The sequence below is a fragment of the Myzus persicae genome, unplaced genomic scaffold (assembly GCF_001856785.1).
Source record: "Myzus persicae strain clone G006 unplaced genomic scaffold, MPER_G0061.0, whole genome shotgun sequence".
Classification (NCBI taxonomy): domain Eukaryota; kingdom Metazoa; phylum Arthropoda; class Insecta; order Hemiptera; family Aphididae; genus Myzus; species Myzus persicae.
Window position 1 is genome coordinate 546,740 of NW_019102098.1, and position 21,360 is coordinate 568,099.

At 26.1% G+C, this 21,360-nt stretch overlaps 1 protein-coding gene across 5 annotated transcripts in view; it reads left to right on the forward strand.

Moving 5' to 3' along the window:
• Positions 1 to 21,360, forward strand: part of LOC111031204 (beta-1,4-N-acetylgalactosaminyltransferase bre-4-like) — a 38,641-nt gene that overhangs the window by 8,962 nt on the left and 8,319 nt on the right. For 4 of the 5 annotated variants that reach the window (XR_002604175.1, XM_022311055.1, XM_022311054.1 and 1 more), the window contains exons 2-5: positions 11,602 to 11,849; positions 12,666 to 12,744; positions 18,136 to 18,381; positions 18,524 to 18,707. Coding sequence is in view for 4 of the 5 variants with exons in the window: in XM_022311055.1 (XP_022166747.1) it covers positions 11,649 to 11,849; positions 12,666 to 12,744; positions 18,136 to 18,381; positions 18,524 to 18,707 (710 nt within the window). In the remaining variant the exon portion in view is untranslated. Of the gene's footprint in view, positions 1 to 7,766; positions 7,932 to 11,601; positions 11,850 to 12,665; positions 12,745 to 18,135; positions 18,382 to 18,523; positions 18,708 to 21,360 lie in introns of those variants that run through there. The other variant, XM_022311053.1, reaches the window with a different exon arrangement.

Below are 21,360 nucleotides of genomic sequence, written 5' to 3' on the forward strand. Positions count from 1 at the left end.
CCTAATACAAACTTCTAGCTATAATAAAACCAATTTATCAGTAATTTCTAGAAATTAAGACTTAATAATAAAATATGACAACGATTTTTGTTTCCACATATTATATTATTACAATATTGTTTACCTGCATAATTTTACGTAGTACACTTGTGACTGTAAAGGTTAAAATATATATTATTTTATAAATAAATTGTGATATTTAAAGCCTATCTACCATATATCTATTATCTTTATCTGTGTCTAGAAAAAAAGTACTTATCTAATTACAACACTGCGGCAATAAGCAGAAAAAAATGAGACAGGAAACAACCTGAGTTTAGATTTGACTATAGAATACCTACGGAATTTTTCTACCTAGTGACTGTAACTATTAATGAATGATTTCGAAATTGAACCTTACAAAATGCTACCCATTTTCAATTTAGATTATTTATGTAGTAAAGTACCTAACTACAAAACACTTTTAGAGTATTTCTCAGTAGGCCCCGATTAATAGTTGATCGGCATTAAATATATAATATATATTTGTGAATGATTGAAATATCAAATATCAAATAATGTAAGTATCTAACGATTTATGTCTAAGAAAGTAAGAAACAGCGTCTTCTCAAAAACTAATACGAAGTGGTTATTTATTATGCTATGTTAATTAAATTGTAGTTAGATTAGATAAATTATTATAATGATTTTATGTTTTGGGTTTGAAGAGTTTACTGTTCTCATTTACAAAAGTAACAGAGTGATATTACAAAAAAAAATTAATAATGGAAATAGTATTTAACTAAACCATTACTCCTAAAATATTGTTTTGAATCTCACTTTCATAATTTTTTTAAAGTTTAATCCACATTTAAATTTTTGATACCCATACAAACTACATATTTGGACTCAAATATAGAAAATAAACAACAAATCTGTTGAATGAAATAAAATAACATAAATATATTTTATGAAAAGATTATTTAAAAATGTTTTCATTTTTATTTACTTATACAGTAGTAATATAAAAGCTTTGAAACTTCGGAAAATGTAAATATTTAAACTTCTACTTCTACTGTTTTGGTGAGAAATTATTAATAACTTATGAATAAAAGTTTTGTTTTAGGAACTGGAAACTTAATATCTAGTAATTTTCAATAATAAGTTTAAATATTTTGTATGGACATAGAATGCTAAATTTCATGATATAAGAATATTGTGCAATTTACAAACTTTTATCTTAACATAACAATAGTCAATAATATACACGAAAAGATAAAAACTAGTTATAAAAACATGTTTTAAAATAGATTTATTTTTGACTGAAAATAAAAAAACTAAAAACTAAATATATGATCAAATTAATACAAAACAAAGTATGATAGAAACTTTTTAACTTTAAGATCCCCAACATTTCTTTAAAATACATGTGAATTAAAATTAAAAATTTATTAGTGTAAAAATGTAAAAATTAGACGGGATATACAATTAACAGGTGTATTGGAAACTTGATTTTCTTCGCTTACTACAGAAACAGATTTATTGATTTTTCTTCTTCTTCGGGTATAAGCGTTATACAGCCGTTTCTGTTAGATGCTCGTTCTTTCAAATTTAAATCTCCACCGCTACAGGTAAATTTTCCCCACAGCGTCAAACAGTGGGGCAGCACATCGTTATAACACCGGCTTTATCCGAATCGGTAGTTGACGCTGGACGCCGAGTCCAGACGCTGCAGGGAAACGTACCTTAAAGCTTCCATATATATTTGTTCACCTCATTTTCTGATCTAATACAAGTAATACAAGGTCTACCCTGTGACTAATTTTGTGCTGAATTATTTTCTAATAGTATGGGCAGCATGATATTCTGGCCTTTAAATTGCTGTATACCAATAATATATTTGAAAAAAGATACTAAATTAGGTTGGTCAAAAATGGGATCGCTTAAATTTCTTTTATGGTATTGAATATTTTAATGTATGCTGCAATTAACTACTAAATACATTTTAAAATATTCTGTTCAGAGTAACAACTTTGTTTAATACATAATCGATTGATAACGATAAGTATATACCATTATACCCATCATACAACTTTTGGAAATCACCATTTCTACTCGTATCATAAATTGCATTAGTATAAACTAAAAATAAAAATATCATTTCAAAATCAATAACATTCTTTACGTTGTGTTTTAATTTTAACGATAATAATATATTCACTATACCATACAATACAAAATGTATATAATTATTATTATTTTCCTGTATAGGTATTAAAATATAATATAAAATGTATAAAAATTAGTTTATATTGGTGGGAGCACAAGACAATAAATATATAATGTGTTGAATAGTAAATTTAAAATTACTATTATGATAGGGTTGTAATTGAAAATTGAAATGGAACACGTACCTACCTATACCTAATATGTTATTCGAAACACTGAAAGAAGGGTATTCGTTGAAAATAAGCGAAATCATCAAGGTAGATAGAAAAATGTGGGGGTGTGCAAATAGTTTGAAGGATAAAATGAAACGTACGAATATTGGATTTAGACAGGCGAAAGTCAACCCTAAAATCAACCAGAAACACACAACGTTAAAGGCAAATCGATCCCTCTTTATGAGAATTTAGAAAAAAAAAGGCGAGGTTTCTATTTCGCCTCTGACCAACCGGTCAGACTTTCTGTGTCTAAAATATTTTGGTGACGGGTGCAGAATATATCATATTATATTTCGTCTCAGGTGGGATAACAAATAGAAAAATAGAACATAAAATAATTAATTATATTTTTGACTTAAGAAATAAATACACTATAACATTACACAACTTTTTTTAGTGTATCTCATACAGGATAATCAATGATTAAATAAGGATGTTTTTGGTAAACTCCAATATAACTACAATACTTTTTAGGGTTTTTATATAACCCACTCATTGAAAAAAAAAATGCACACTTAAAAATTAAAACTGAACATTGTAATATTAAGTTATAAAATACATGCGAATTGCACAGGCATATTAGATACGAATATTATACTCACAAATTATACAAAATGTAAAACAGCCGTCAAGAAACTAAAATATTATATGGTTATGGTCTTATGGATAAATCCCAAACTTTTACTATAATTGTGTTTTGTCTCCACTCGCCATCATCTCTTTCCAACAACAATTCTCAACCACTCTTCCCGGCATGTTTTTACATTTATTTCATAGAACACAATATTCCCCCTCCGAAATCATTACCTGCAACACCATAATCGATACAGACTTCAAAAAAACTATTGTTAGCAATAAGAATGACCAAAGAAGTTGACACTTTTACAATTTATAAACTTAACGGAACTATATACTGCAGGTTTAATCAGACTTATATGCATTATAATATGGTGATAGTATTAACATTTCCCTGGTTTAAATATTAGAGACTTATAATACTTTTTGTTTTTACTTTTTATACTGTAGTAATAATTATTAGTGAACGGTTCATGACAGCGCACCCAATGTGATACCGTGCGCTCATCATTATTATTATTATCTTTTCGTTTATTTCAGTGGTTCCCAACCTTTTTCATTCCACGAACCCCTTGTAACTTTACTAAAATCTCATTCCCCCCTTAAATTAGAGTTTAGGCGATTCTTTTTTTGTGAGCTGTACAAATAAAACTTACAAAATAAATGTATATTATACAATATACAACTACTTACTTTTAGTATTTTCATCATTTTAAAAATGTATTATAAATCAACTTACGAAGTAATAATATTAAGTACAAGAAAAAAATATTGAATATAAAAACAAAAATATTAACTTAAAGTATAAATAATATCTCGGTCTATCGACTTTATTGACCCTATCGTTATACCTAATGTATAATTGTTTTCGATAATCTGAAAACTAATAAAGAGTATTTGGCCCTACAAATATAATAACTTCCTATTTAACAATTTTTTTTTAAAAATATGATTTAAAAATGTACTCTTATAAATTATAATAGGGACCCACAGTCATAAATTTGTAGTTGGCTTACGTCAGATACCGTAACAAGCCTATAAACCCTTTAAAAATCCAACACCTAAAACTCATATACCTGCAGATACCTAACCTTTTTTAAAAACACCCGAATTGTTCAAAATAAAACATCCAGGTTAACCAGAAACTTGACAATTTATTTATAAATTTCACGTGCTAAGTAATTTGACACGTTATATAATTTTTTTGTGGTTAATTCGATTTTTCAATAGTTATTCGTGGCCTGAGGGGTGAATGCTTAGAGATAAACTTCAAAGAAAATTTAATAATTATTAACGCAACAACAATGATCAGATAATTTAAATTGTCATACTGTTATAATTACCGTATAGTTATCGTCATATTATCGCACTAACACTCATCAGTAATATTTTACAAATTGAAATGATATTCTAGGGATTATTCTAAAAATTTAAAAAGTAGGTTATACATTTTTTTTTTTTTAATAATTTTATTCAGAACCATAGAATGAAGAATTACCATTCAGTTCTGCAAGCATAATAAACCATAAATATAAATTAATCGTTATTCATTAAGCTAATTAATAAAATTTTCTCATCACTTTAATTATATGTCATACAAAAAACTAATTTTATTTAAGCAACTATACCCTAAATTTGTATTTGTATTTTAATTAGTATTTTTAATTTGTATTTTAATACTGTAGGTTAATATTTTCAGTATATTTGTATATGTATTGATGTCATACATAGGCATATAAGTAGTGCTATATCCCAGTCACCAAAGCCAAATTGTATTCATGATAAATAAAAAAAAATGTAAGTTTTCCTAAACTACTTAAGAATTAACTATTAACCCAAATAGTTATGCATGGTTATGAACACCCAAACGTCTGTTTGAACGCCTGAATTCATCTACAGCTCCAAAATTCTGTTGCAAAGCACTGTTTTCCATGTTTCTTAGAGAGTCGTATAGTTAGGAGCTAGATGATTAATAAAGGTTTTATGTGAATATTTTGAAAGCCATATTTATAATTCAGCTTCCTTTTATATTATTAAGCTTATTAATAAGCTTGAAAGGTAATTTTTTTTTCCTTTATTGAAATTTTAACATTTAAATTACTATATCTCAATACGTATTTTACATAATATTGTACAATTAGTAATTATTAAATTATGATTGGCAATAACATAATATGGATATTAGCCTAGTGTTAGTGTATATACATATATATATATATATATTATATATATACTATACCTAAATTATCTTGAAATGTAATTGTTCACACCAAATAATTTTAATTTATAATTTCGTAATTTTGCAACAATTAAAAGTGGCACATAATTACATGGACCAACTTGAAAAATAACCTTATAAATGTATTTATATATAATTCATTATTTAATGAATAATGTGTCTATTAAGACAATTATTAAATTGAATAACAATTTATTCTTTAAAATAAAAAAAAAAGATAAGTAGTCTTGTTTGATTTGTATACCAATAATAGAAGTCCCTACTTTAAATTGGAATTTTCACTACACACAAATAATATTTATGGAATTATATTTAAGATCTTAACGTTTTCATCAGTTGTATTAGGTAGATACGTCTTTTTTTCATAATGTAAATGTTCATCAACTAGAATAAAACATTAAAAATAATTTGAGCACTATAACTACAATTTTATATTGTATTTCAGTAAATACATAAAAGTAAAAATATTGATATTTAGATAATATTATTATAAGTCAATCGTAAATGCATATTTGATAAAATCATATTATGTACAGAGGTAGTTATTAGTTTGTCCGCTATTTAAACTAAACTACAGGTACTAATAATATAATGCCCAAAACACATAAGTGCCTATGAGTTTCAAAATATAGTATCATATGCATAATGTATCTCACCTAATAAATTCCCAAGTGTACACGTTTTTGATGAGCAACGTTGATGTGACATTAGGGGTGGGCCGCTAGGAACGGATAACTAATGCCCGAGACCGAAAAGTCCTTTTCGGGCGCGTTTGTCCACTGACATATTATAGACACAGAGAGGGACAGTCACGAGATAGAAAGTGAGAGGGTTATGAAGGTTTGTAGCATTAACAACGAACATAATGCGGGCGAAGCGAGCAAGAGAATTCTGACTTACAAATGAGCAAAACACAAGGTGAGACATGAAGAGGAAATAATAGTAGGATGACAAGAGGAAGAGTATTTTAGTTAATGTATTTCCTCAATTGGTTCTCCTCGTTGAATTAAAATTATTAATCCTGTGTCATTGTGTTTCTTTTTCTAATGACAGACCGAATATTATATTATTACTTTAATTTGCATAAAACAAAATGTGGTTGTGTTTTTTCTATCTTCTCAACTTATGAGATGATTCCAGGAATGACAATTATAAAGTATTTCTGTCTTCAGAAAATCTATTACTCGTGTAATGAAATGTGACAAGACAACGTTAGTTCAATTATTACACATGTATTTCTAAGATACATTTTTTTAAAAACATTATTATATAGATTTATTGTTGTCAGTATCGGTAGCGTTCAAATGGTGTACATGTATAACGAATGACCTTAATAAAATAATAAATATATGGCACGTTATTTTTGAGAATTTATTTCTAACCTGTCTCAACCAATACTCACATGATAAATGAACCGTTTTCCAAAATAAATATTAGGTTATAAAAATAATTAAACAAAACTCAGCTTTTCATAAAGTAAAACGACTGTTACAAATTAACTTATAATACATATTATACTAGTATAAGTGGATATTAAAACTTTTAATACTAAAACAATTACTTAAAAATCAAATTCATAATTTTTTTTAAAAACTACCTTTAGTTTACTAAGTAACATGTTTTTATAAATAAGAAAAATATTTTTATAGTGCATAAAACGGTTGACAGTTTTTAATATTTTATTTCTTTTTCATCTTTAGTAACGGTAAAAACTTTCTACACTTTTATTGAATTATTAAATTATACGACCTTATTGACTGTAAACTTTAGATCGAAAGGGGAAAAACTACGAGTTAAATATTTTATGAATGTTATTATCAAAGTAAATATGTAAATATTTTATACTTATTCACATTCACATAAAAGGATAAATACAAAACATTTTTTCAAATAAGTTTTGTAATAAATTAATGCTTAACATGTGTCATACTTGGCCATATAAAGTAGGCCAAAAAATAACGAATTGTTGACGATGTACAAAAAAAGAACATTTAGAAATAATAAGCCATTCGGATTCATACATTGTTGAACGACCAGCACGAAGAATTGTCAAACTACATTCCACACCAGGGATCAATACTGACCAAAATCTGATTTTATGTATTCAATTATTTGGTTTGATTAATAATCGATAAGACTAAATCAAATATCAAACTGGTTGTATGCGTAATAAAATCTTATATTTTGTGTATTAAATTTAAATTTTAAAAAAGGTCAAACATATTTCCTGGGTGACAAAATAAGATTAAAAATAAACAAGTTCGGAAATCTCACTCTGTAAGCGTGCTAAATTCTCGGTCTATAAACGTATTTTAATGCAACGCAATTAACTATATGATTACATATTGTACAATTTAAACATCATTATTTGGTAACATTTATATTTTTTGACCTATTTGTTAATATAGGCCACTATAAACCTATATTATGTAGTAATCATTACTATGAACGGTTCATGACAACGCACCCAATGCGATACCGTGAGCTTATCATTATTATTAATATTATTGTTATATTATTTTCGTTTGTATTTTAGTTCTACACACAGAAGGGACGCGATAACATTGAGTCCGCCGCTCTGTTGCGTACACTCTCATTATTTGTATATTTAATATTGTTTTGTCGATTTTATAATGTCAATTGTTTTATTTAAATACTGTTACTGTTCATTAAATATAATTCATCGTCATTCGGTAAATTAAATAATATTGTTTTTACACTTATCCTGACACCAGATATTTATGAGCCCCTATAATTAAATACCTGCTCATATTTTGATATTTTTTAATATTGGCTAGTATGAGCTCACATTGAATAGAACTAAGGTCATGAAATCTTAATACAAATAAACGTAACTGTGTATTAGTAACTAACGGACGGACGGGCAACGGTGGTAATAGGTGTTCCAAACTTATGTTCAGAAACCTAAATGAACTATTATTTTGTATTAAACTATAAGGAGTTTATTTTTAATAAGTAAATTTTAATCCTGTGCTCCTGTGGTAAGCTATAATTGAACGTATTACATAATTAATAACGATGAATCATATTCATTATTTTACAATACTAAATTTGTCACTTATAAGTGTTTATTATTGACTATTGTATTTGTTTATTAGTCATAATTCTAGTTTAGCAACCTATCGATTTTTTTATTATTTTTTTTTTTTTATTGTGTGTTTTTGCATGTTTTTTAAGAAAAAAAAATCAAAAAAATCGATAGGCTGTTAAACTAGAATTGTTCCGTTTCTTGTATAATGTATATCATTAAATTATGCCAGTTCTTTGATCACAATATTCACAATTTGCAAAAAATAATATAATATGCTTCATTCGTAGTGCTACTTACTCTGGTTTTACCATCGCATAATTTATAAATCTTGAATTGTATAGTGGTATAAACCGGGAGGGGTAGATTAAAAGTGTTCATTATAATTGTGTGTTTGTCTCAATTTAATTATTTATGTACTTCAATAATTGATGGTAACCAATGTTTAGCTTAGAAATGCTACAATACTAGTACTTATACAGTTCATATTACTATATTAGGGTAGTGTCTACGTTCTATATAATAATATAATCTACTTGGGAGGATAAGCGTGTCAATGTTGTTGACCAAATTGCATTAATTCGCTCGATAAAGTTGACGTACACGTTTTCAGGTCACCACTAACTTTTGCTATCATATTCTTTAGAACCGTTTTAGAAATTCAATATGGATGAAGAAGAACTATAATATAGAATAACTACAAGGAAGAAAAATATAAAATGGGTTTGGGGAATTGTGTACATTCTATATAGGCTATATAGCCTTGCTGACCTCAACGCAAATCAATGTATTTTATTATTTGACTCTTAGTGGACCAAGGAATCTTAAATTGACTCTGAAATATTAATGCATAGGTTTTTGATTTTAGTTAGTTTATTATATATGTGATTGGTTAGAAGGATTGTTATGAAAGTTACATGAACTTTTACTCTGGCAATTCCTTGGAAATTTAGTAAACAAATTATATTTAAAAAAAATGTTATTCTAATTATTTAGTAGTTTATTTATTAGTAAGTAAAACTTTCAAGTTTCAATGCAATATTAATAAATAATAATGTTTTATTTGACTTCTTACTAAAAAACTAAGACTATAGTTATTAATTATAGTTTTATGAATTATAACTATATTAGGTAAATATATTAATATTATTCATAAAAAAATTACATATCTATTCATTTTGATAAAAATAAATAGGTAATTATGTTTTAAAATATAACACTTTTCTTGTTTTGTAAAAATATTTACCTATAAATATTATACGTAACGTTTATTGTATATGTAATGGAGTAGAAGGGGATTAATAATTAAATTTTGATTTGTTGTAAAACATACATTTTTTTCCTTGGAGAATATGACGAGTGACAACTGATGAGACTATTGAGCGGAATGCACGATAAATCCATATGACATAAAAGAGTTTACCAATCAATCTCAGTGGCATACAATAAATTTGATATTAGTACAGTTAAACGGAAATAATTTACTGTCAATTCAAAATTTATCAAATACTTTAAACTCAAATCGTTGGAGCTAGGCTGCTTCGGGATCAATAAATTTTTATTACCCGCAGTAAATCATCGGAGTATATTAGCCAGAAATGGTCAAAAGTTTCCTTATTGAATTGGAAATTTATCATAATATCAAAACTGATACCAAATAATGTGCAAGTACTACATGGGATTTATACCCTTGTATGGAATTATTATGCCAGCTGTTTATTATGCACATATTTATGTATACCAAACTTACGTGCACACCAATAAGCTCCCACAAAAGCTTATTTGTTATACTAGGTACCTAGTTAATAATGTAATTGATAATTTCACAAATTTAAAAATATACGGACAAACATTATTAATCATTTTAAGTTATAATACTTATATTATTGACGTTTAACATCCAATACAATGTAGTGTTTATAAAATGATCAAATTTATCAAACGTTGTTTTGTAATATTACATAAAGTGGTTCACAATTAAATTAATTATAATTTATAAATAAACTAGATATATGTCCTGAAAAAAAAAAATTAAAGGGGTTATAACCTACTGAAAACTTTTTTTAGACTTATTCATTATAATTGTGTAGCTTGTTTTAAAAATAAAATGTAGTCTTTAGTTAATTCAAAGCATATCATAAATAAAAATATTAAAAAGCTGGTACAGATCATATGACCTTTGATTTTGATTATAATATTATAAGGTATAAATGAACTTTTAAGAAAAATAAAATTATAGTATTTCGAATAGTAATAACTAATAAGTAATCGCTATCAACCACACCACCATCGCATCGGGATTAAATTTCGAAAACTATTTGAAATTATCTGTCATGTCTATACAACCTTGATTTTCAATAATCGTATTTACTGTTAAAATATAGATTGTTAAAAGAAAATAAACATATACATAATATTATATTAATTTTTAAAAGGTGTATATTTTGATATGTTCAAAATTATACTAAGTATCAAAAATCTCTATGAACAATATAGGTAGTAAGTAGTGTAATATACATTATGAAGAATAAACATTTGGGTATTTCAGGTTATTTTATGTGTTTTTTTACCATTTGAAGTCAACTTCTTTACCACACTTCTATTTTATCATCATTTATGACTAGTATTTATGTTGCATTACTTAAATAAACCTTGTTTTACAGTTAAACTTGTGGGTCACTTAACAGTTAACATAATGTTTAAATCTCGTACTAGCCTTATTTTTTTTACGCCATTAAAAGATATACCACGATACCTATCTATTAAAATAACAAAAAAAATCACAACCTACTTTGTTACATGGGTGGGCACTGGGCAACTGTTTTTAGTGTTATAAAATTATAAGTATAGAGCTTTAACAAAATACATATTTTTTTTGTCTATAAGAAAGAATCTTTGAGAATTTTAAAATATATGCGCTAAAGGTTCAATTAAATGTGTGTTTGATTTCCTACTATATGCATTTTGAGTAAGTATAAAACATAAAACTAAAATATAACTAAAATAATGAAAACCAGTGAAATAACTAAAAACCTCAGTCTAAATCTAAAAAATAACAAAATATATAACTGTGTATTGGTTTTTCATGTTTTTATCAAACCGTAACTTTTTACAATTGTATGTAAGTCGATAATTTTTCAAAATATATTTATGTATGAGCCTTTGAAAATATTACATATGCAAATAATATAAATATTCACACTGTAACCATACACCATACAATTTTTGGAAAAAAAAAATGAAACACAAAATTATCACGCTATACTGCAATATGGAATTGTCGTTTAATCACCAAATGTATATTTATTTTTCAGCTATAAAACGCACAACATTTGGTTTTATTAATGTTCACTGAACTATAATGTCCATACTACCACCCTCGCGTGGAAAAATTGTATTCGGACTGGGTATAGCCTATTTACTGGTGCAGTTTTTATATGTCAGCTATTACAACGAAACACGCCGCTTCGACAATCTTATTACAACTACAACGCAAGAGTACTTCACGTCGACCAACCCTGTGCCAATAACTCACCTCAATCTTTCCGGTATTCAAACTATGGTAAGTAAACAAAATATCTCTGTGTATGTAATATAGACACATTTTATTGTAAACTTCAATGTAACATTTACTCTTATTTTTTTTATTACGCACACCGAACGTGTTCATAATATTATCGTGAAAACTTATCACGGATTTGTTTATTATATGCCCACGTTACAATGTGTGACATTTAATTTATATTTTCTTTGATAAAAAAAACTTTTAATTACCTAAAATGTATTATACTGCAGTATAGTGTTTATCCATAAATATTTTTTTTTTACTTTGCACATTACATCATCCTGTCTACACAAGTATTATAATGTTTTGAAATCAGTTTACAAATATTAAATTATCAATTATATTTCAACATAAAATCTCTTATTCTGATAGGCAAAGCCCATCGTATTTTATTTTTATTATTTTATTTAAAATATAATTTATAACCAAAAATTGCATACAAATAAAATATTGAATTACAAAAATAAAGTTTTCATTCTTAAATGATTAGGACCATACAGTCACTGTTATGTACGGAGTTAAATGAATAAGGAACTTTAATGTACCTAAACGTTAAAAAAAACAAAAGGATATTGAAATATTATTCATTCCATGCCTAAATATATTAGATATTAAATGTGAATTGTACACTAGAAATACAAAAACCAAGAATAATCAGCAAAACAAAATTATTTTTTATTTTTTTATAACTTTATTCAAAACATTTTTATCTGCACGCTTTATTATTGCTTTCAAACACAAAAACTGTCTGGTACCTACTCCATCAGACAGTACACATATTACTCACTGGTTTTATTTTAAATTTTGTTACAGTTTTATAATAATGTTCAAACTAAAGAGACGAAAGACAAAAATCTTCTTACGCTGTGTCCACAAACTCCACCTGATTTAAGTAAGTTTACAATTATAAATTTAAGTACTGAGTGCAGCGATGATTATATTGATTTTACAACGATATTATAGGTTTTTTTAATTTTATTTTTTTTTAATCTGCTATCTCTCTTACTGGAGCCGTAAAAATACATAGATTTTCGAAGTCAATACCTTTTATTGGTAGGAAAGTGAATCTATTTGAGGTCAAAAGTAAAAAATGTTTTGTACTTCTCTTAATAATTGGGAAAAATAAAAACAAAATTCGGAAAAATAAGAATTTTTAAGAAGAATAAAATCGATTTCTAAAAAACGAATAACCTTACATACTTTAAATTTTCAACAAACGTTATATACTTACATAATACTTACTAATAAATATTGGCATTGGGTGGCATACCGTTTTTACTCGGAATCGTTTTTTGTATGCAATGATTCATCATTGAATTCAAATTTGAAATTTAACACATTCATTATTGTGATTTACTTAATGATGAGGTATACTTGACTAAAAGGTATCAAGTATGGTATCAAGTATGAAATAAGTATATAAATTCAAAGAATATTAAGTTTTTTTTGCATAGTTGATTATTTTCTAGGGTAGGCATGTCTCTCCCCCCCCCCCTTTCAATTGGCGCCCTTGCACTTGTCTTATATTGTGTAGTACTTTCCCCCTTTTCGTATTTTACTGTAATAGGTATAATATCCAGATTAGAACACAAATATACACCGTTAAATTATGCCAAAACGATTAACAAAATAGAAAAGAAGTCTTAGTCTATTAAAATATAATGATAATAGTTTTATTTCCAAAGAATTTTCTTTAGTAGGTTGCAATTTGTATGAAACATACATTTGTTACGTACTTTTAGTCGATACTATTAAATGTAATTATTGTGAACAAATTGCAAAGACTATCCATAAGTAAACTAGAATAACTATACGATTTAATATGATTTGTTTTGCTCTGTTGTTGGTCGGTTAGTCGTTAGGTACATAATATTTTACAATATCAATAAACTTACTGAATTTTAATAAAATGTCAGATTAATTTTAAATTTTAATTCTTCAGAGAACCTAATTTTTAACGTTAACTTTTCATAAAAACTTCAATCCTCATTTATATTTCTTGAATCCAGAAAATTTAATTTATACATTAAAAGATAATTGGAACCGTTTTACCATAATTTATTCATTATTTAAACATTTTAATTCATCTCAAATGATTTAAACAATTTAATTTAAAGTGTTTGCTCTAAATATTAACTCTTAGTATTGTATTTACCTACAAATATTTACTAAAATATTTTTTATCATATTAATAATAGTTATTTTAAATTAAGGGTTTAAAATTAAATGAATTAACAGATTTAATGTTACCCTATAGTGTGAGTAGAGTACCTATAATTCTCAACGTTCAGTCAACCTATTCACCTTGTCTATAACTAAGATTCAAAAAATTGATCATTTAACGCAATATCATAAATTGTTCTCAGTCTATTTATAGTTTATACTAATTAATTGTGAATACAATTGTATGATTGATTTTAGTTGCTTGATAATATTCTTATAAGCTAACCGGATAATATAATAACAATACGTAATAATAACATTTTCAGCAGTAGTTAACTTTGTTTTCATGTTTTCATTGCAGCAACCAGCAATGATACATTTTAAACGTTTATTGTTATATACACGACACAATATAAATGCACGCAATCGTTAAATCACGTCCCAGTTGTTTTGACATTTACATTAGGAAATTATGCAAAATATAGATAGCACATTAGCTATCATTCAACAAATGTGACGTGTAACATTATTTATGCGTTCAGGAACCATAGGTCATATAATAACTATTTTTTAACTACAATGCAATAGTAAAATAAAAATAAACTTTTAGGCACTATAATAATGTTACATTAAATCTAATAAATTAAAGGAGTATTTGAATATGTGTACGTATAATTAAATATACTTATGGACACATTTATTAAAAATATTAAATTATGTGTAATTCAACGGCAAATAACCAGAAATGTATAAAATTATAAATAATGTTTCAAAGTAACTATGATATATTATTATGGATAATGAATTAATATTTATTATTATGGATGTATTTTTTAAATTTGTTGAATTTCCTAGAAATTGGGACATTTATATTTTACTATATTTTGTAGTACTGCAGTATTCCTGATTATCAATTTTAGTACAAACCATGATCATCCAACAATTTTTATTAGACTTGATATCATAAGTTATGAACGCGTATAAGATTACCTATTTTTTATTATTAATATTATTTTACATCACTTCTAATCCAGTTAATCATAATAATTTGATCAATAAATATTAATATTAATTTGATTGTTACTCATGATTCACGGATAGTATTATTATTAATGAAAAAAATTCATTTTTATTTTTTTTTTTTGATTTAAATTTAATTTTTAAATTAATTAAAATACCTATCGATATAAGTATAAAATGTACAAAAAAAATTAATAGTAAAGCTGTTTTTGAGTGGATAACATAAGGATAGGCCAATGCATGCAACCCTGGGGGGAGTAGCAGTGTTTTTCGTATAAGAGAGAAAAGCGGTGTCTCACTTCCACAAGGGGTCGTTTGTAAATATCAATGTTATGTTATACATGTATATGTATATTTTAATGTTTCAATTAATATCCGTGTGATAAGGTTGTATGGACTATCCATTCTTATATTATATATTCGAATAGGTACCTAACACGTCCGCATACGTAAACATTTCGTACGATGCTTCATAATATTTCTTATCGATATTTATGATTTATGTTGAACTTGTATTATATCATATTTCAGTAAAAGATTAATAGAACATGTAGAATACTTTATATTCTAAACTAAATGCATGTCAGATTAGCAAAATAATCATTTTAAAAAAACTATGCGACATTACCAACTTTTTTATTTATTTTTCAGTCTATGTTATATATTTTACTACCGTAAAGTTTAAAAAACAAAAATTACATAATATTTCATTTAACTCATGTTAAGCAATTTATGCGTAGGTACTTATCTTATCAGTTGTTTGTACAAGCGTACAATATGTGATTCAGAATTTATTAAAAATTAATATTGCCATACAAGCTGAACAAAAATAAATGATACTTATTGTAGAAAATTCTGAATAAACAAAATTATTAGAATGATATTAATTTATAATAAAGTAAACATTTCGCCTTGAAGTTTCCAAAAGCCTTTAAGTCTGTTAGCACTCCAAATATATAAAGGCAATAGCCAATAATGATAAGTTATACAGTATATTTTAAGCTTGAAATTATACACGGAATTTTCAACTAATTTTAATTATTAACGGTTTTTTAACCCAATCTTGTGTACTTTTTATAATTGATAAGTTTTAAATTTTTATTTTAAGAATTTTTTCCGCTAAAAAACTGTTGCAATTATTTCTAAGAATGTGAAATTATGCTAACGGGTATACATATTGTGTTTCACTATTAATGGTTGATGTATCTTCCATAAGTTTCTTGTGAATTTCTAAACAATTTTTTTATAACTATATATACTGTTTAATTTTTTTGATGAAAATTCCTTTGAAATATAAATAGAGTACCTACCACTATTCAGCACTTTTGTTTTAAAATTCTGTTCACTTGCTATAATAATATCTTATACTGACGTTTATTCATAAACATATAGCACAACTTTAATGTTTTGGTTTAATTCCTTATGCCTCTTTTATGTTTTCGTTTATTATTTCTCCAAGTCCTTTTGGAGTTTTAGTTTATTTTAAATATCATGATTCTTGAATACTTATAAAAGCAATTTAATATAGGCTTAAAATTAATATGAAGCTAAATATATACTTCTTGATAATTAAATATTAAAAGGAAATACTATAGCCAAACATCCATCGATATACTGATATACATTTAAAAATATTAATAATATATTATGATTAAAAATTGATTTTATAGTTCTTAATAAATGAAATCGACTTCTTTATAGCTACCATAATTAAGCAATTTAATTTATAAATTGGTACATGAAAAGTTTTTAATAATTTCATAATCAACTGATCTACTAACTTATACAATTCTTCTATAAAATGAAATTTGTAAATTAATTATAATTATATTACATTATTACAATCTGTTGAACATAAACAATAAGTAAATATATTAATTAAAAGCATGCAGTTTGATAAATGTGAAACACGTGAATAAGGCTCAAATAGACCATTCAATAACAGAACCTTACACTAGACTATTATGATAATAGGTCCATAGACGATAGACCAATAGATTTTAAGACAACAGTTGATGTTTTGAGGTAATGAGGGGTAAAACAAGGTTTTTAATGAAAGGGTTGTCGTGTTTTGCTAGTTTTGAGTGTAACTTTTTTAAAGATTGTTTTAATTTTAGATCGCTGTGTAGAGCGACATTTGTCATGTACAGTGAGATACTTGTAATGATAAGTCTGGAGGCTATGAACTAAAAGCCTTGCATAATATGGTGGATATTTGTTAGTTTGGAAGGATCTAATACTTAAATGATTATACTGATCTGATAACTGCTTTGTAAATAATAGTATTTTATTTTTGAGATTTATGATTGATTTTAAAAATAAGTCAAGTAAACAGAAACGAAACATTAGTTGCTTGCGTTTTGCTTCAAGTGGTTTGACAAGGTTTATCATTAGTTCAGTGTAAAACCTGTTAAGAATATTTTAGCTGTAAAAAAATATGAGTGAAAATAGTTACCAATAATTATTGATTATATGTATATGTAACATAAATGATAATTAGTAAAGGTAAACGGAACTCATTGCGCATAAACATTTGACCTTTAAAACTAAAGTGCTAATTTTAGTGCTAATTGTTGTTTGACATTTATATAGCGATTAATCATAATTTTATAATTGTTTTATTCGTATGAAATTCATTAGTAAGAATTCTTACAATTTTTTCAAATAATAATTAACACACCTACCTTCATTACTTTTTTACTTATAGTATAGTTGTATGGTTACAAAAAATTGATGGTATATAATAATGACTACCTATGCATAAAAACATTTTTTTTTTTTGTTCATATTGATACATAAAAATTGAATTTTTAACATTTCTTTGATCAGTAATAACTTTTAAGTGTTTAAATTTTAATCCATACATAAAAAAAATGTACGGTTGTTTGATTTAAATATAATATGACTATATTAATATCTTAGTTTTTGGAAAAATAAATCTTGTGTGAAATCATGCATTTTTGGATAAACGCATAACATAATAATATGTCAAAAGCTCCTGAAAAGGTTATTATGTTTCAGCGTTCCACAAAAATTAATCGTATTTCATAGTATAATGCTTGATGACGAACAACTGATTTTTTTCTTTTCATTTTTATAGATGGAACAGTGCGTCTGCTTGTACCTGCTCAGGAAACGTTGGAAGAAGTGGCTCAGCAATTATCATGGCTGAGAGTTTTAGAAGGTGGACAACAAATGCCTTTAGACTGTCAGGCGAGATATAAAATTGCAATTATAGTGCCTTATAGAAACCGACTAGATAATCTCTGCACGTTCCTTTTAAATATTCATCCATTTTTAACAAAACAACAGTTGGATTACACTATCTTTATCGTAGAACAGTTTGGTAAGTCATTCATTTTATACCTAGGAATGATACGTATTTTAAAAAAAATATATCTTTACAAAATATTAAAATCTATAAATAGAGTGGTACAAACGATTCACGTTGATAAGATCTAATTTTGCCAATTTTTTTCTTCAACTAGACGATGGACTGTTTAACCGGGCGATGTTAATGAACGTTGGGTTTACAGAAGCATTAAAGTTACACGATTTTGACTGTTTCTTTTTCCATGACGTAGACCTTATACCAGAGAATGACAGAAACATATACAGCTGTCCCGATCAACCAAGACACATGTCAGTAGCCATTGACAAGTTTCATTACAGGTAGTTATAATCATATAAGATTGTTTAATTGTTTTATTATTGTACACACTGACATTGAGTTATTTTATTAACAATGAACATTGATAATCTTAACAAATACTTGTTGAAAAAAATTACATTTTCGTCGCTTTTAAGTAGTTAAAACAAAACAATATTTTTTGTTTTTAGTTTTTTTATTGAAATTATTCTTAATTTTAATTTCCTATTCTAAAGTCGAATACTTTTCTAAAAATTTCGAAATAACTATCGAATATTAAACAAAATATAATATACATATAAACTTTTGTTTACAATATTAATCTAATCCCCAATCGATCTAACCTCCTATCTGAATAATAAAGTTTCATATTAATAATGCAGTTTTCAGTAAAAAGTTTTGGTCCAAAATGTACTCTTGTAAGTGACAGAGTAAAAACCATTTTTTCCATAAAATATTATAATTTATAGAAATAATAAACATTTTCCGTTGAAATAACCACTATGATGTATAATACAAAATATACTTATTGGGTTATCGTCTTATCTTAAATAAATTATACAACCAAAACACAACTTCATGTATTATTATATTTATCAGTTATCACTCGAAGTTTATAAAGTTTTTTGTGGGGTACATTTAAAATAAATAATAGTGGTAAGGAAAAGGTTCTGCATAAATATATGGTAAATGCGAGGGATAAATCGCCAAAACGTAGAGTTTTCAAAATTACTTATAAAAGTACCCTCTTTAGATAGTTAATTAGAACAATCTCGAATCCTTTTATACGACTAAACGAGTAATAATTATATACCCAAGCCAAGAAAGGACATGAAAAAACGCTGCTTTAATTGTCATTCATATTATAAGCTTGTTGGTTGTTTTATTGAAGAGCACTTACCTAATATTTCAAAAAATATTTTTTTTACATAATTTTAATTTATTACAAAACAAAATTTTTGTAAAAAAAAATAGTTTATATTATCCTACCTACTTTTTAATGTCATCATATTTTGAATTTTTCAAATGATACCATCTATTTGTTATTTGGTGTTCAAACAAAACATAATTTTAAGTACTTCGATGTATACAAATCGAATTTTAAATTTTAGAATTTTAGAATGATTTTCATAGTTTACTAATTATTATGAGTATTTAAAGTTTAGACAAGTGGGATAGAGTAGGTACTAGAGCGGATCTCATATTATTATAATACTATAGATATTAGGTTCATTGAAAAGTACATTTATTTTCTTATTTATGAATGAAATTATGAAAAACCCAAACTTTAAGAGAACCTTAAAACTTTGTTTACAACAAATTAAAATTAATATAGAACTAATTACACATAATTATTACATTCATGCTCAGAATGGGCCTTTATCGATTAACAGTCATTTACAGTATGAAATATTCCCTTAGGTAATTCATTCATACACCAATTTCAAAGGTAATTATAATTTTCCCTACTCCACGTAATGTGTCCTGTATATATAAGTAGTTCACGAACAATACGTTTTTATATTCTAACCATTGAATAAGATAGAGATAGAATAGGTGTTGGGTACTCAAAACGCTTCGTACATTCTGACACAGGTTATTAGAAGTACCGGTATTGAAAATTACAATGTATTATTATAACTTATAATACATTTTAAAATAATAATATTGCATTGTATTCAAAAAAACCAGTTAAGCTTAGTTTTCAATAATGTTTAAAGGACAATTTTTTTAAATATATAAGTACTCTCAAAAGTAATTGATGGGGAAAGATTTTCGAAATGTACTTACTGTATAGTATTGAATAAAATACAGTGTGAGTACCTATAAGTATTCAAATATCAATCAATTTTATCATAAAAATGTTATTAAATAGTCATAATTTTTCAAACTAATAAAATACATTTTATACTGAAAATCCCATATCAAATTAATTTCAGCCCCTATAAAAGGAATTGACACAGATTATTTTTTGATAAAAACATATGCACTTATCTTTTGTCCATCGTTGTGATAAAATATAGTACGACGAGAAATCTGAAAACTTACATGATATATTTCTTTTATGATTTACCTGAAATCTATTATTTTCCATTTATAATTGATTTTAAAATGCGAACATTGAATAGCTATTAAACAGGGTTTCGAAAAAAGTGGTATGTTTGATTTTAACTAAATGTCTTACCAAATTTGCTGTCACATACACACATAATAATTTTTATCGATACTTTTGGCTGTCAACAATTACACGTTTATATCGACAACATATTGCAGATCGGTGACATAAGCAACACTTCGACTTCGGTAGTAGTCTGTTATCTCTTTTACACTACCCGTTGATTCAATAAAATATGACAATCATTATATTTTCAAAATCTTTTAACAATTTATAAATATTTGTTAGAGATCATTTTAAATCATTAAAACCGATATTGTATTCTGAGAGGAGCGATGCATGTATTGATTTTACACGAGTGCTTCGATTTTCTTAAATAGAAGCTTTTCTGGCAGGGAAGTGAATCTAGTAGGTGCATTCGGGAGGTCTAAGCTCAGAACCGTAGTTTGTATACAATGATATGATATCATTGAATTCAAATTTAATTACATCCATTACAGCGACCTCCTGGACACCTAATTTACAGCAGAGCGACATCCACTTACCCGTTTTTATTTTTT